Source organism: Lynx rufus, unplaced genomic scaffold (genome assembly GCF_022079265.1).
Source record: "Lynx rufus isolate CCGP_SWC_20201006 ecotype Redwood Valley unplaced genomic scaffold, mLynRuf1.p SCAF_11, whole genome shotgun sequence".
Taxonomy (NCBI): domain Eukaryota; kingdom Metazoa; phylum Chordata; class Mammalia; order Carnivora; family Felidae; genus Lynx; species Lynx rufus.
The window spans coordinates 26,600,868-26,617,645 of NW_025814825.1; the positions used below are offsets into that span (position 1 = coordinate 26,600,868).

Sequence of the window (16,778 nt, forward strand, 5' to 3'; positions counted from 1 at the left end):
GTTGAGATAAGCATTTTATCAAGTTACTAAGCTGCTACCTATACATGGTTGTTAAAATTTAGCATTGATATAGAATCCACGCAATTTGCTTACTGCTTAGTAAAATATAATGTACTTTCTGAACTCACGTGTTTGTATGTGTGTGTGCATATATGGGTATAAAATTAATCCTCAGAAACACTACATGAAAGAATGGCTTTGGAAATGGATTTTATTCACATACACGCTTTCCATGAACTTAATACCATTAAAGTAATTAGAGTGCAGTAGTAAAAGGAATGTGCTTTAGGTTCAATATGTTATACACTTCAGAATAAAGAGAGTCAAATAGTGAAAATAACTAGATAAAGTGATACAAGTTAAGTGGAAAATACTTCTCATAAATTGCATTGGCTTCCTAAGTATAGAGATGCTGCTAAAAGTATGCTAACTCCTAGTTAAAGGTATAACAAATTAGATGGCATTCAAGGCTATATTTAAGGTTGCTAAATGCCAATAATCAATCAGTAAATGTCAGTGATCATCAATCTTGGAAACTAATAGAATGTTTTCTAGTGGTTATTGTAGCAATTGTTTTTAGAGGGGAAATGAGGGTTGAAAAAAATGGAATGTATCTGTAGGTTTATTGTTACATAATTTAAATTTTCTAATGAAGAAGAAAATATTTGGTCAAATTTTTTTTCTCAGAATTTATATAAGATTACCATTTTTGGTGCTTTTGTAGGTTAAGTTTTTAAGAATATCTCAGGAACTTTGGATCTTGATAGTAAGTTTTAATTTTATTCTCCCGTTTGCATGAGTGATTTTCTGAATTCTTATAGATGGTTTTAGATTTTATTAAATGCTAGGTGTGGTTTAAGTGAAATAAGATTATTTTTACAATTCTAATAAAAAAGAATCTGTTCCAAAATGAAATGGGTTTGAAGCTCCTAAGAGATCACATGCTAAGATTTTCAAGTTTATTTCTGGGACTTTTTGCTGGCATGCTATACCCCCTTTTGGTACATCCACAGAAACGTGTAAGTTGTATCATAGGCAGAGCAGAGGATCTATCAGAGTGCTTTTCAAATACGGCTCAGAGTGTCAGATTTAAAAAGGTTTTTAACTGAGTTTTTAGGGCATAATTTTCATACAGTAAACTGCCCTTATTTGAAGTATACACATTCACACTGGTGAGTTTTGACATGAAACCCATGAAACCATCACCACAGTCGTTAAACCATCACTAGTCTGCCCCTTTGTAAACTCTCCCTTCCACGCATGCCTGCCCCCTGATCCTTCTAGGCAATTAATCTGCTTTCTATCACCAGAGATTAGTTTGCCTTTTCTATGATTTTTTATACATGGAATCATATATTATGTACACTGTTTTGTTTGGCATCTTTAAGCAAATTCTTTTGAGATGTATCTCTGCTTTTGTGCATATGACTAATTCATTCCTTTTTATTCTGTTGTATGAATGCACTGCGATTTGTCTGTTCGTCTGCTGATGGACATCTGGGTTGTTTCCAGTTCTTGGCTATTATAAGTAAAGCTTCTATAAACATTCATGTATAAAGTGTTAGATGGACATAGTCGTTTCTTTTTTTGCTGGGTAGGTACCTAGGAGTTGAATAAATAGCTGTATTGTATGGTAGATGTGTGTTTAATTTTTTAAGAAACCGTCAAACTGTTTTCCAAAGTAGTTGTAGCATTTTACATTTCCACCAAGCAGTGTGTGGGAGTTCTGTTTTTCCCATATCCACGTCAACGCTTGGTATGAGCATTCTTTTTAATTTAGGTAATGATAGGTGGTTGTGGTTTTAATTTGCATTTCCCTATTGGCTAATGATATTGAGCATCTTTTCATGTACTTCATTGCCATCCATATGTCTTCTTTGATGAAGTGTCAACTGAAATCTTGTGCCCATTTAAAAAACAAGGGTTGATTATTTTCTTATTATTGAATTTTGAGAGTTCTTTATATTCTGAATAAAAATTATTTATTAGATATATGCTTTGCAAAGATGTTCTCCTAGTCTATCACTTGTCTTCTCACTTGTTCTTTTAACCAGGTCTTTTGAAGGCCCTAAGTTTTGAATCTTGATGAACTCCAATGTATCCATTAAAAAAAAAATTATTATTTTGAGAGAGAGACAGGACGTGTGTGAGCAGAGGAGGGGCAGAGAGAGAGAGGGAGAGAGAGAAGACCAAGCAGGCTCTGTGCTGGTGCTGTCAATGCAGAGCCTGACACAAGGGCTCCATCTCACAAACTGAACTGTGAGATCATGACCTGAGCCTAACTCAAGAGTCAGCCGCTTAATCAACTGAACCACCCGGGTGCCCCCGGAATACTCTTTATTTGCGTTTAGTGGTTTGGTATAAAGGATACAACTCAGGAACAGCCAAATGGAAGAGATGCACAGGGCGAGGTATGGATGAAGGGGCACAGAGCCTCCACCCTTTTCAGGTTCTCCCAGTACCTCAACATGTTCATTAACCCAGAAGCTCCTTGAACCCTTTTGTTTAAGGGCTTTTATCAAGGTTTCCTTGTGTAGGCATGATTGATTAAACCACTGGCTGTTTGTGATTAATTCAATCTCCAACCTCTTTCCACTCCCCAGAGTTTGGGGGGGTGGAGCTGAAAGTTCCAACTCTCTAACCATGCCTTGGTCTTTCTGGTCATCAGCCCCCTTCCCCACCAAGACCTGAAGCTGCCCATGGGCCCCCAGCCGCCCGTCATCATCTTATTAGCATACGGAAGTCACTCTTATCACTTGGAGATCCAAGCATTTTTTAGAGCTCTGTGCCAGGAACTAGGGACAAAGATCAAATATTTATTTTTTATTATATCATAAGATGGGAGCATAAATCCAGTCCCTTTTTCTACGTTGGCCAAATGCCAGATTAAAATTTTCTGACTTGTGTAGTGTTAATTCACATATGTATGCATATATGTTCTCCAAGATATGACCATTATTAAGTCTAAGGAGAATGCAAGTGGAAAACAAAAACAGTAACACCTCTCAAAAAACCCAACTTTTAATGGAATACAGAGATTTATTCTTAGAGAAGAACTCCATATACCTAGTTCTACATTGCAACATTTATTAATACTAACAGTTAATTAATTTTTTTTAATTTTTTTTTTTTTTCAACGTTTATTTATTTTTGGGACAGAGAGAGACAGAGCATGAACGGGGGAGGGGCAGAGAGAGAGGGAGACACAGCATCGGAAACAGGCTCCAGGCTCTGAGCCATCAGCCCAGAGCCCGACGCGGGGCTCGAACCCACGGACCGCGAGATCGTGACCTGGCTGAAGTCGGACGCTTAACCGACTGCGCCACCCAGGCGCCCCAATTTTTTTTTAATTTTTAATGTTTATTTTTGAGAGAGACACAGTGTGAGCAGGCAAGGGGCAGAGAGAGAGGGAGACACAGAATTCAAAGCAGGCTCCCAGGCTCTGAGCTGTCAGCACAGAGCCCAATGCAGGGCTCAAACTCATGAACCGAGAGATTATGACCTGAGCTAAAGTCGGATGCGTAACTGACTGAGCCACCCAGGCATCCCAATACTAAGAGTTAATTTAAATTAATATTCCTGGGGGCGCCTGGCTGCCTCAGTCAGTAGAGCATGCAACCCTTGATCTTGGGGTCATGACTTCGAGCACCATGTTGGGTGTAGAGATTACTTAAAAATAAAACCTTAAAAAATTAACATTTCTGGAAGATGAACACAGATGATAGAATATACAAATTTTTATACTGCTTCATATTTATGCACCCCTCCTCTGCCCTCCAAGAGCACTATAGGCTTATGGAGCTGGTTGCTGCAAGAAAGTATGCCACAGGTAGAATAGGGGCTACATTTAACTTGGTGTCATGGAGAAGTCAGCTCTATTATCTACTGCTTACACAGAGCAGCTCCCTTCTGGAATTGAAGACATAGAAGTAGATTTTAAAATAAAAATGACTATCATAAACACTAACAAAATAGGTGCTCACAGCTCTGAAGATTTGGTTTGGGGGCTGAGGCTGAGGATTGGGCATGTCCTTGCAAACTCTGGAGATGGACTCCCCGTTGTTAAACCATGCAGAGACTTTGTGCTGTACAGTCAGTCCCTGGTTAGGCTGTGTTTAGAGTGGTCCTTTTAGCCATTTTTCCTTCTCTTTGTGTTCACTTATGAGGGCTAAATTCATTGTTTCTCTCATTGTTTATGTGTTTTTAAGACAGAAATGGATAGAGTATATAGAAGTACAAGCAGTTTTTTCCTGACATGTTTCAGTTAAATAAAAGGAGGGAGAAAGGGAGCTTAACATGGGACAATTTCCTAAGAAAGTCTGTTCTCTTAACAAAACTTCACAGAAGCTGGATGGGGTGAGGCTGCGCCTGGCTCCTTATAAAGAAATGAAGATGCTTACTCAGTATCTGGTCCTTCCATCAGCAGAATGTCAGTACCCAGCAGGCTATAAGCCCCCTTGAAACAGAAACTACATTAATAATGAACTTTTAATTCTTTTATAGAGGTGTGTAAATTTATAAAATGTTAGGAGTGATGTTAGTGTTCTTCTAAAATTATTGAATTCTTTCATCAATGTTTTAGTGATTCAACATGTCTGTGGAAAGGTGTGATGTAGAGTCTGCTGTAGTTTATTAAGTATGCTGACCACTACGTATTCTTGCAATTCATGTAGGGATACAGGACATGATTGGAAAAGTCTTTGGGTGCCAAAAGACTAAAGCAAACAGAAGGACTTAGGAATAGGAAAGTCACCATTAGTGGGCGTCTTAAAGAAGACAACCCAAAAAGAGCATAGGTAGCCAGAAGGATGAGTTCCTGACCTGGAGTATACTACCTGCTAAAAGGATGAAGAAGAACAAATCCAAAGGCTTAAATAAAGGTTTTAAACTAAATCTGGAGAGGAGGGGAGAAGATGAACTCAGATGAACTCACAGACCTCACTAGTATATAATAAGGCAAAGGTGAATTAGGAAAAGGGAATGCCTGATAGATACCAGATACTCAGTATTTGTCTAACAGGTGAATGCATGAGCCAGTGAGCAGTCAAGGAACATGCTCAATGTCCTGGCGAGTCACACATTTCGTAAATGCAGACTCTCGATGCTCATGTGCTGTGTAACCTATGCCCAGAGAATGGATGGTGATGGGCAGGAATTGAAAAACAAAAACAAAGTTTAAACAGAGGATAAGCTAGTGGTGTATTATTTTGGATAAAGCAGAGACTGAAAGAATAGCTGACCTGCCACTTGGCTTTTAGCAATGATCAGAAGAAAGACAGGACAGGGAAAGAGGGTATATTAGCTGGTTTCAAGTGTTTGAAGGAATTTCTCCTGAAAGAAGGATAGACCTTATTTTGCATGATGCTAGAGAACAGAGAGGAAGAAAACACCCACCTCTGTAACCAAACTCTCCAAATAAATCTTCACTTTTAGTTATCGGCAGCTCACCCATCACTTCCCAGAGTAAACACTGAAGTTGCAAGCGGGTGAGATTGTCCAGGGAAAGAGTGAACAAAAGAGAAGACCAAAAGCGAGTCCTCAGGGATATCCTTCACTGTAAAAGCAACTGAATCAACCATATCGTTAACCATGTTTGTAAACTGCAGTTATAATTTTGGTCCTATCATTTATAAATACGTCTTTTTGTTGGTCTCTTGTAGGAGTGATTCTAATCAAAGCCCAGATTTTAGAGCTAGTGATACCTGTTACAGCAGCTCAGAAGATAACTCTGAATGACCACAGCTCCCTGAGGAGCATCCTCTCTTCCCTTCCTGACATCGTATATACTGGCTGTGCAAAGTGCGGATCGGAACTGGAAACTGATGGGAATAAGATCTATAAACAGTGCTACAGCTGCTTGCCCTTTACGATGAAGAAGCTGTACTACAGGTGAGGCAGCCAGGCAAGCCAGTGGGACGGAAGATATTTATTATTAGAGGACCGGAAATGACCAACAAATCGTATATATCAATTCTTACTTTCTTTTTTTGTTCTTTTTTTGTTTTTTTTTGTAAGTTTCTTTTTTTTATATATGAAATTTATTGTCAAATTGGTTTCCATACAACACCCAGTGCTCATCCCAACAGGTGCCCTCCTCAATGCCCATCACCCTATGAGAACTAACTAGAGCTAAATCCAAGAGAATACATTTTTTTCCCTTGAATGACAAATGGTTATTTATGAAAGCAAAAATTATCCAGTAATCATAACAGGAATTTTTAAAAGCAGTAATTGGGAGATTTTTATTGTCTCCAAGCAGCTATACTGAAGAAAATTTTTACTTGGTTTATATTTTTAACCAAGATCTAAATGGCTCATGAGAAACTGATTTCCCTACCTTAACATATACTTGGAATTTAAAAGTTAAAAGTATTCTATGATCTAACCTCTGAGTTATGAAAGCTAATAAGATGTTTAACTTTTCTGTGCCTTAGTTTTTCCAACTTTATATTAGAAATTAAGGATTGCAAATGTTCTTTGGTAAAATTGCAAACCAGCTCAGTGGAAAACACATTTTTCAAATAATAAATGTTCAGAGTCATGGATAATATTTTTCTTTTTACCTTGTAAATTATATGGCTTTACAGAATAGCCATCAGTGTCTTATGCTCTTTTCTATTTCTAACTACTGCAGTATCTAAAAACTAAATGCACATGTATTCAGCATGTTATGGTATACATTAAGAACATTTTCAGAAGCTTAATCTATAAACCTTATAAATAAGTAAGTACATTTTGCTCTTACTCTGAAGGTTGCTTGTATGAGAAAGAAAATTAAATTAAGATGCATGGTATATAAGAAACATAATTAATTAAAATTTATTTCTTATCAACAGTTAAGGCTCCTTACAGAGTATATATGTTATTTTATGCCATTCTTAATGTTCCTAATCAATATATTGTTTATTGGACAAAAACATTACCCAATAAATATCCCTTAAAGGGAAGAGAGACTTTGAATATTCAGTCTAAAGAATAACTGTTCAAGAGAAGGACCTCACATATCAATATCACCCGATTATGGTATAATCTAGTATGAGGTACATAAGGTCTAATCCTAAACGATACTGCATTGAAGAGGTAGTGCTAATTCTTTGTGTTACTCGAATGTTGATAGACAAAGTAAGAGTTGGGTTTTTTAAATTTTTTTTTTTCAACATTTATTTATTTTTGGGACAGAGAGAGACAGAGCATGAACGGGGGAGGGGCAGAGAGAGAGGGAGACACAGAATCGGAAACAGGCTCCAGGCTCCGAGCCATCAGCCCAGAGCCCGACGCGGGGCTCGAACTCACGGACCGCGAGATCGTGACCTGGCTGAAGTCGGACGCTTAACCGACTGCGCCACCCAGGCGCCCCATGAGTTGGGTTTTTTAAAAAATTTATTTAAAAGTCTTTAAATTGTTCTTAGGTTTAGGATCCAGATTAAAAGAAAACTTTGAGATATTAAATGACAGGTTCTTTCAAATTATCACATATGTAATTCAGAAAACATCGCATAAATCGTCACTTAGGACTCTACATAACTCAGCAAACTGAAGAAGAAAAAGCTCTGGTTATTTTTCAAAGACTCCATCAATTAGGCAGTTATTAGGTGTCTATGTATGTTCACCTGATATTTAGTGCTGTGGAGGTTATATTGATTGATACAAGCATACTTTTTGTACTTAAAAGTCTTTTATGAAATACTTAATGAACATTCCTATGGCAGGACAGTCCCATACTGTGAGTGGATCAATCACATTTTATGTTGGTTACTTGCAACTTGGAGCTGATTTTCCAGTGGAAACATTAGATACCATGGTCCAGCAGCACGTGGGCCTGGTCCAAGCCACTGCTATGTCTTGCTCAAACTGTCAGAGCAGCATCGTCTCTCAGTTGGTCTCCTTCTGCCTTTGCCCGCTCCAGCCCATTCTCTACGCAGCTGACTGGGTGATCGCTGCCTCACTTAAACACCTTCCAGGAGTTTCCCCTTACACTGTCGTGCCCGTGTCGCACCCGCAACCTTGTCTGCTGCCACGCATCCCCCTGCTCGCTGTGTTCCAGCCACCCCAGCCTTCGGGCAGTTCTTGGACACTCGTTCTTCTTCTCCGTGGGCTTTCTTGCGTGTTCTTCCCTCTGCCTGATTCCACCAGCCTGGCTCCCTCACGTCTCTGTTCAAATGGTACTTCATCAGGAGGCCTTCCTAATCCCTCGATTTTCTGCTACAGCACCAGGCGTGTGCACATTGCAATTTGTACTTGTCTAGTTGTGTTCTGTCTTTTCTAAAAATCGTCTTTATTGGGTAGAACTCACGTAGCATCAAATGAACCCATCCAAGATATACAATCCATGGTTTTAGTATATTCACGGAGTTATGCAGCTGTCACCATGGTCAATTTTATGACATTTTCATCACCCCTGCCCCCAGTAGCCCCATTTCCATTAGCAGGCACCCCCCCCCAACTCAACGTTTGGACTGCTCCCCACCTTTTGGCTGCTATAAATAGTACTGCTGTGAACATTTGTGTACACATTTTCATGTGAATGTACGTTTTAGAATTGTTGGGGAAATTTTGAGGAACTTCCAAACTGTTTTCCAAAGGTGTTGCCCAGTTTTACATTCTCATCAAGAGTATATGAAGTTCTGCACATCCTTGCCAACATTTTTTTATTATGTGTTTTTCTTTTTGTTGCTTGTGCTTTTAAATGGTATCGTAGCTAAGAAAGCTATCATTCTTAAGCTGAGATCATGGAGATTTACTCCTATACTTGTAAGAATTTTATGGTTTTGACTCCTACATATAGGTCCATAGTGTATTTTGAGTTGTAAGGATTATAAGGAAGGGGTCCAACTTCATTTTTTCACATGTGGATATCCGGTTGTCCCGGCATGATTTGTTGCAGAGACTATTCTCTCCCTGTTGAATCATCTTGGCATCACTGTCAAAATGCTTGCTGTCTTTTTGCCCCTCTAAACTCTTACGCTCCTCATGTGAGGGAACCAGATTTGTCTTGTTTCCTAGCAAGCACCCAGTGCTTAGCATGGTGCTTGGCACATAGTAGATATTGAGTGTGTATTTGCTGAAATAAAGAATGAAGGAGGAAAGACAGCATGGGGGAAAGAGTAGAGTGAAAAAGAGGGAAGACCTAGAATCATCACGTGGGTGAAGGGGGAAAATCAGGAGTGTGGTTTAGCTGTTATGTTAAATTCCTCTATATTAATGAGTCTGTTTCTAAAACCTGTTCTCAATTTATTTTTTATAATTTATTTTTAACGTTTATTTATTTTTGAGACAGAGAGAGACAGAGTATGAACGGGGGAGGGGCAGAGAGAGAGGGAGACACAGAATCGGAAGCAGGCTCCAGGCTCTGAGCCATCAGCCCAGAGCCCGACGCGGGGCTTGAACTCACGGACCGCGAGATCGTGACCTGAGCTGAAGTCGGACGCTTAACCGACTGAGCCACCCAGGCGCCCCTACAATTTATTTTTAAAAGAGGTAATATAGCCATGGTAAAAATGCGAACAGTAGAGGAAGATACAAAGCAGAAAGTTCCTCCCCACCCACCCCGTCCACCACCAGTGCTGATTCCATGCTTGTCAAAGTTTTTTGTATATTCGTCTAGTAATTTATTATGCTAACACCAGCACATGTATATCCCTTTCTTTTTTTTTTAATTTTTAAAAATTGTTTTTAATATGTAAAATTTAATGTGTAAGACATTCCTAATACCAACATAGAAATGTTTAAAAGATACAAAAGCCTTACTGTGACAATATCCCCTCCCTCCCTCCCCCCACCCACTGTGTCCTGGGCCTCCGTCCAGACACAGGCTGTGCGCGTCCCTGCCCAGATTTCACTCCCCTGCGACACACAGCACTCTCTCCCCATCTCATCATTTTCACTTTGGAAATCAGTGCATGTCAGCAGTTAGGGAGCTTCCTCACACTTTTAGTTGGCTGCCTCATATTCCATACCTGAATAGATCGGCATATATTTAATTGGTGCCTTGTGGGTAGACAGTGATGTGTCCAAATGTAACGCAACTGCTAACAGTATTGCAGTGCACATCCTGAGACAAATGCCCCTCCTATGAGTGATTGTATGGCTGCAGGATAATTTCTGGGCTGGCAGATACTGGTAGAGTGCCTTCCATCGACACCGGATCAATTCCATACTTCCTGCACCAATGTATGAGAGTACCCATCGCCCCACAACCTTGCCAACAAGAATCATGCTCCTCGACCATCTAGTAGTTGCAAATGGAACCTCAGTGGCCCTTTAACTGTATTTCTCTCATTACAAGTGAGAAGTAAGGTTGAACTTTTATTGGTGGTGGTTTAAGAGCTATTGCTTTTGCTTTCCTGCAAAGCTTTTTTTTTTCTGTGTCCTCATGGCCTTTGCCATTTTCCTATGGGTACTTGTAGGAAACGTTCTATTAAAGGACATGAGCACTTTTTTTTTTTTTTTAATTTCTATCTAGGTTAGTTAGCAGATAGTGCAATAATGATTTCAGGAGTAGATTCCAGTGATTCATCCCCTATGTATAACACCCAGTGCTCATCCCAACAGGTGTTCCCCTTTAATGCCCCTTACCCATTTAGCCCATCCCCTCCCCACAACCACTCCAGCAACCCTCAGTTTGTTCTCTGTATTTAAGAGTCTCTTATGTTTCCCCCCCTCCTTGTTTTTATATTATTTTTGCTTCCCTTCCCTTATGTTCATCTGTTTTGTAACTTACATTCCACATACAAGTGAAGTCATATAATATTTGCCTTTCTCTGACTAATTTCGCTTAGCACAATACCCTCTAGTTCCATCCACGCTGTTGCAAATGGCAAGATTTCATTCTTTTTGATCACTGAATAATATTCCATTGTATACAGATACCACATCTTCTTTATCCATTCGTCCATCGATGGAAATTTGGGCTCTTTGCATACTTTGGCTATTGTCGATAGTGCTGCTATAAACATTGGGGTGCATGTGCCCCTTCAAAACAGCATCCCTGTATCCCTTAGATAAATACCTAGTAGTTCAATTGCTGAGTCATAGGGTAGTTCTATTTGTAACTTTTTGAGGAACCTCCATACTGTTTTCCAGAGTGACTGCACAAGCTTGCATTCCCACCAGCAGTGCAAAAGATATCCTCTTTCTCTGCATCCTTGCCAACGTCTGTTGTTGCCCGAGTTGTTAATTTTAGCCATTCTGACTGGTGTGAGGTGGTATCTCATGGTGGTTTTAATTTTCATTTCTGTGATGATGAGTGATATTGAGCAGTTTTTCATGGGTCTGTGAGCCATCTGGATGTCTGCTTTGGAAAAGTGTCTATTCATGCCTTTTGTCCATTTCTTCACTGGATTATTTGTTTTTTGGGTGTTGAGTTTGATAAGTTCTGTATAGATTTTGGATACTAGCCCTTTATCTGATATGTCATTTGCAAATATCTTCTCCCATTCCGTCGGTTGCCTTTTAGTTTTGCTGATTGTTTCCTTTGCTGTGCAGAAGCTTTTTATCTTGACAAGGTTCCAGAATTCAGTTTTGCTTTTGTTTCCCTCGCTTCCAGAGACGTGTTTAGTAAGAAGTTACTACAGCTGAGGTCAAAGAGGTTTTTGCCTGCTTTCTCAAAACTCTAGGATTTTGATGGCTTCCTGTGTTAGGTTTAGATCTTTCAACCATTTTGAGTTTATTTTTGTGTATGGTGTAAGAAAGTGGTCCAGGTTCATTTTTTGCATGTCGCCGTCCAGTTTTCCCAACACCTTTTGCTGAAGAGACTGTATTCCATTGGATATTCTTCCCTGCTTTGTCAAAGATTAGTTGGCCATATGTTTGTGGGTCCATTTCTGGGTTCTCTATTCTGTTCCATTGATCTGAGTGTCTGTTTTTATGCCAGTACCATGCTGTCTTGGTGATTACAGCTTTGTAATACATCTTGAAGTTCAGGATTGTGATGCCTCCAGCTTTGGTTTTCTTTTTTCGGATTGCTTTGGCTATTCAGGGTCTTTTCTGGTTCCATACACATTTTAGGATTGTTTGTTCTAGCTCTGTGAAGAATGCTGATATTATTTTGATAGGGATTGTATTGAATATGTAGATTGTTTTGGGTAGTATTGACATTTTAACAATATTTGTTCTTCCAATCCATGAGCATGGAATGTATTTCCATTTTTTTTGTCTTTTTCAATTTTACAAGATTTCTATAGTTTTCAACGCATAGATTTTTCACCTCTTTGGTTAGGTTTATTCCTAGGTATTTTATGGGTTTTGGTCCTTTCTTTAAAAATACAGGGGCACCTGGGTGGCTCAGTCGGTTAAGCGTCCAACTTCGGCTCAGGTCATGATCTCACGGTCTGTCAGTTCGAGCCCCGCGTCGGGCTCTGTGCTGGCAGCTCAGAGCCTGGAGCCCATTTCAGATTCTGTGTCTCCCTCTCTCTCTGCGCCTCCCCTGTTCATGCTCTGTCTCTCTCTGTCTCAAAAATAAATAAACATTTGAAAAAAATTAAAAAAAAATAAAAATACAAATACATAGATGGGGCATCTGGGTGGCTCAGTTGGCTGAGCATCTAACTCTTGATTTCAGCTCAGGTCATGATCTCAGGGTCATGAGATCAAGTCCTCCATTGGGCTCCAGGCTGAGCGTGGATCCTGCTTGGGATTCTCTCTCTCTCTCTCTCTCTCTCTCCCTCCCTCCCTCCCTCCCTCCCTCCCTCCCTCCCCCCACCACGACTCCTCCCCTGCTCCTACCTGCATGTTCTCTCTCTCAAATAAATAAAAAAATGCATAGATAGAATAATATTCACTTAGTTTTATTCATGTCGTTGGTTCCTTAGAGTCCATCTAAGGACTGGCATTCCTTCCCTAATAGCACTTATAACCCTTCCTCATTCTTTTTAACACCCACATAGTATTCTGCTGTAGGACATACTGGAAATGATTTATCTTGTTCCCTGTTTAGTGACATGCAGAACAGTTTGGTTAATAGTTTGGTTCTGACAGGAAAGAGCCCAGTTGGGAAAAATGACTTGAAATTGTGATTTTTGAAATGTGTGATTATCTTTATTTTTATTTCTAAAAATAATTTACACAACGGTGTAAAAATATGTTTTCTTATATTAGTATCTGAAATCTTAAAATGAATCTGGAATAAATCAAATTTATCCATTTATTGTTTGAAACTTAAAAAAAAAAAAAAAGCCCTTCTCTTATTCCTAGGATGTCTCAGAGCATCCTAGAGTCATTTTAGGAATTAAAATGGACTCTGAATAAAAACCCAGTGCTCTTTGAAATGACCTTGTATTTAAGCATTTCTTTAATTTGAAAACCTTGTTGAGGGTCGTGTGTTATTTGCTCTTTTGTAGGCCAGCTTTAATGACCATCACTGATGGAGTACATAAGGTGTGCGTCCATGTAGGATCAGAGCTGATTGAGAAGATGCTACTCAACATTTCTCCTGACTGGCTCAGCAGAGTTGTCGGTAAGGTATCAACACGCCGTCCAGGGGCTGCTGTTGGTGAGACCATTCATTTCAGGGGTGTCCACAGTATACTGGAGCAGAAAGAACACTATGCTGTAAATTAAGGTCTTTTTTCTATCCACGTAAAAAGGAAACAAAGGGGACGTCAGTTGGAAGATAAGACCTGCCCCTCTCCCCGCAGTAGGGCACCCCTGATGGTCTTGATCCTGGGCGGTTTCCTGCTCCTCCCCCAGGAATGGGGGGATTTTTCTTTCACCTTCCCCGCCCCTCTCCCATCTTCAGCACTGGAGCAGTAGGATTTGCCAGTCCCTGCTGGAGCACTTTAAGGTTCTTGTTCCTTAAAGGAGGGCGGAGGGGTCCTGGGTGGGGGGTGGTTTGTGTTTTCCTTGTGGCCGCTTCTCCCCTTCTCCTGGCCTCGCCAGGTTGGAAGCTTTCTCTCTGTCCTGCCCTCAGTCCAGGCTTGTGAGCACCTGGTAGGGACGAGAAGCACAGTTGAGGGTACGGGCTCCCCTCGCCTGTGCACTGGCCTACACTTGGCTTTTAGCAAGTCATTAAAATTGTAGCTCACCTGTACTCCTGTTCTGTCCCCGCTCACTTCGATGGGTGTGGCTGTCTCACTGCCTCTGCCTTCTTAGCGGCTCAGTAAATTGTGATTTTGTAGTTTCTTCAGTTTTCCTAATAACTGTTAAGGTTGGAGCCATGTTCTTTCCAGCTTTTCACATCCTAACTGGAAGGCTCTCTGTTCTTTTTTTATTCACTGTCTTTATTAACTTGCATTCTTTTGGCTCTTTCAGGCCTTCTCTCAAGGTTGTTTGTTGTATTTTCAGTCTCGTCCCTTCATTTTAGGCACAATACCAGTTAGTCTTCGTTTCTCACAGAAGCACCATCATCCTCAGATCAAATATATGTCTGTTTTGCCCACAGAGTCAAAGTTGTCCTTCCTGGCATTAATTAAATTGTAACCCTAAGGGAACATGTGGGTACCAATTCTAAAGTGGTCATCAGACCATTCAAATGATCACTAATCTTGACTTCTTTTAAGCTTATCCAAGTGAAAATACAAAACAAAAAAAAAAAAAAAGAAAGAAAGAAAGAAAGAAAGAAAGAAAGAAAGAAAGAAAGAAAAGTATCATTAAGAGAATTCTCTCACTTCCAAAAATTTGTGATTGGCTGCCCAGGAGTCTGTAGACCCGATCCAAGAAAGGCTGGTGGTGTTGGTCAGGGAGCGAGTGTAGCTTGACATGTGCCTGGTCAGTCTAGTATGGAGGCACCCCGCTCAATAACTGGATTTGGTGTCCTAAAAAAATAAAAGGAAGCCTATAGGACAAGTGCAAACATAGAGTGACATAGCTATATCTATAATTTCAGTATTTTTCTGTTATGAAGATTTGATGCTCATTGCGTAGCTGCTTCAGGGTTTTGTTATATAAATTTATACATATGATAAGGGCTGTAGACTGGATAAATAAGAGTTCTTTTCTGACCCGGACACACTCTTTTTGTCTCAGACTTGACTTAAGAAGATGTTAATGTCCGCTCTTTCCTCTGTTGTTTTAAGAAGCCCTTAGCTGTGCCGAGTAGGAACTGCCGTCAGTCTGAACAGCCTGTCCGTGAACTGTGGGTCATCAATTCTAGAGTATCCTCAGCGCCCGTGTCTAGAAGGAGAAGGGGTAGAAAGAGAACTAACTGTAAAGTGGGTTCGGGGCTTGAGAAACCAAGGGGAACAGTGAACCCTTAGCCCTGTGCGTTTCCGTCGCCCGGAAGGGACGCTGAGGCTGTGCGCGTTTCCTCGTTCCGCAGCCCCTTCGTCAGAGGTCACTTACGGCATGGTCGCCGCAGACCTGTTCCACGCGCTGCTGGCAGGCGGAGGGGCGCCTTGTGCGGTGAAGCTGCAGAGCCTCTTTGTGCTGGATGAAAACAGCTTCCCCTTGCAGCAAGAGTTCTCCCTCCTGGATGTCTATCCGGACGGCACAAAGCCCGAGCCCAGTGCCCTTCTCTGAGGCCACGTGAGGAAATCGCAGGTACTTCAAGGAGGACCGCTGGAATGATTTGTGTCTTGAAATGAATGTCTGGCAGGGCTTTTCCTTGGGTTTTGAAAAAAAAAAAAATTTTTTTTTTTTTTTTTTAATAAAGAGAATTGTGTTCAATATATAAATTGAGAGTTTTTTTCAAAGAGAATTCTGCGAGGTTTTCTGTTTGTTTTTTGGCCTTTTCCTTTCCTGCTTCTAGAGGAAGGCTCTAGTAATAAGGGCAACATGCAGCAGTGTCCTGGGAATTAAAGGTCTGCTCTACGGGTCCCTGCGCCATTCGAGAGCTATACTAAGGCCACAGGACACAGATGAAAGCCATTTCCTCGGGAGTTGCTTTTCTGCCATGCTTACAGACTCTCCGTGCTTTCCCTTAGTCCTGCTTGAATAAACTGTCTATGTGAAATGATTTCCTTGGTTATAACCACACATGATAATGGGTTAGTTTGCCTAAGCCTGTGTTTAGACAAGTTCAAGACAAGCATGTCTAAGAAGAGGCATTTGAAAATGAAGGCAACAAGATCCTGCTTCAACTCCTTTTATAAACGGCGGAAGAGAGCCACGTTGCTAGTTCATCTCTAGGATCCGATCACCTTACTGAACTGACATAGTAACAAGCACCCGTTTGTGCTCTCACGGTTGTAGAAGGAGCTCGTGTCAAGTGGTCGTCACTGATGAGGAGATGGTGCTCGACCCGGACGTTTGCAGTACGCTGAGGGTTAGTAGAGCGATAATACTGCTGGAAAATAACTAAATTCATAATTAAATGAACCAGTTTGTTTTTCCGTGCATGTACTTTTAAAAGTTCTTTTGGTTCATTGAAATTGTTTTCTCTAATTCAGGGTTTGTTAGATTTTTTTTTAAATTTGGCTTTTCTAAAAATGAACCTCAGGGCTTTTGTGATCCTCCCAGAAATAAGATGCAAAAATGTGTGTGAGAGAGTGCACACATACAGAAGCACATCTTTCCGTGGAGGAGGTCAGTAGTTTTCAACAAATCCTTGGAGGGAGCCTTGACCAAAAAAAAAAAAAAAGGGGGGGGGGGGAGGGGGGTAGGGGAGGAACAGGTACTTTACTTGGTGAGTTAATTCCTGGGGAAGTAAAGGGATTAAATGAAATGATTGCTAAGGTTTTATCCAGCACCCAGTAAGGTGGGTACAAAAAGAGTTGTCCCCATGTGTAACTGGAGATAGTGGAATTCAAACAACAAAACAATTGGCTCTCCCGGATAATTCATGTGATGGGGGATGAGTCTCAAGCCCAGAGCTGATGTCTTCTAAGCCATGCTCTTTCAGTGAT

General features: G+C 40.6%; 1 protein-coding gene across 5 annotated transcripts in view; it reads left to right on the forward strand.

The window, feature by feature from the left end:
* The window catches only part of SHLD2 (shieldin complex subunit 2), an 83,364-nt gene extending 66,873 nt beyond the window's left edge, over positions 1-16,491 (forward strand). For all 5 annotated transcript variants that reach the window (XM_047073068.1, XM_047073072.1, XM_047073069.1 and 2 more), the window contains 3 exons: positions 5,661-5,889; positions 13,338-13,453; positions 15,254-16,491. In XM_047073068.1, coding sequence (XP_046929024.1) covers positions 5,661-5,889; positions 13,338-13,453; positions 15,254-15,453 — 545 coding nt within the window. In that variant the 3' untranslated portion in view covers positions 15,454-16,491. The remainder of the gene's footprint in view (positions 1-5,660; positions 5,890-13,337; positions 13,454-15,253) is intronic.
* Positions 16,492-16,778: the final 287 nt, after the last annotated feature.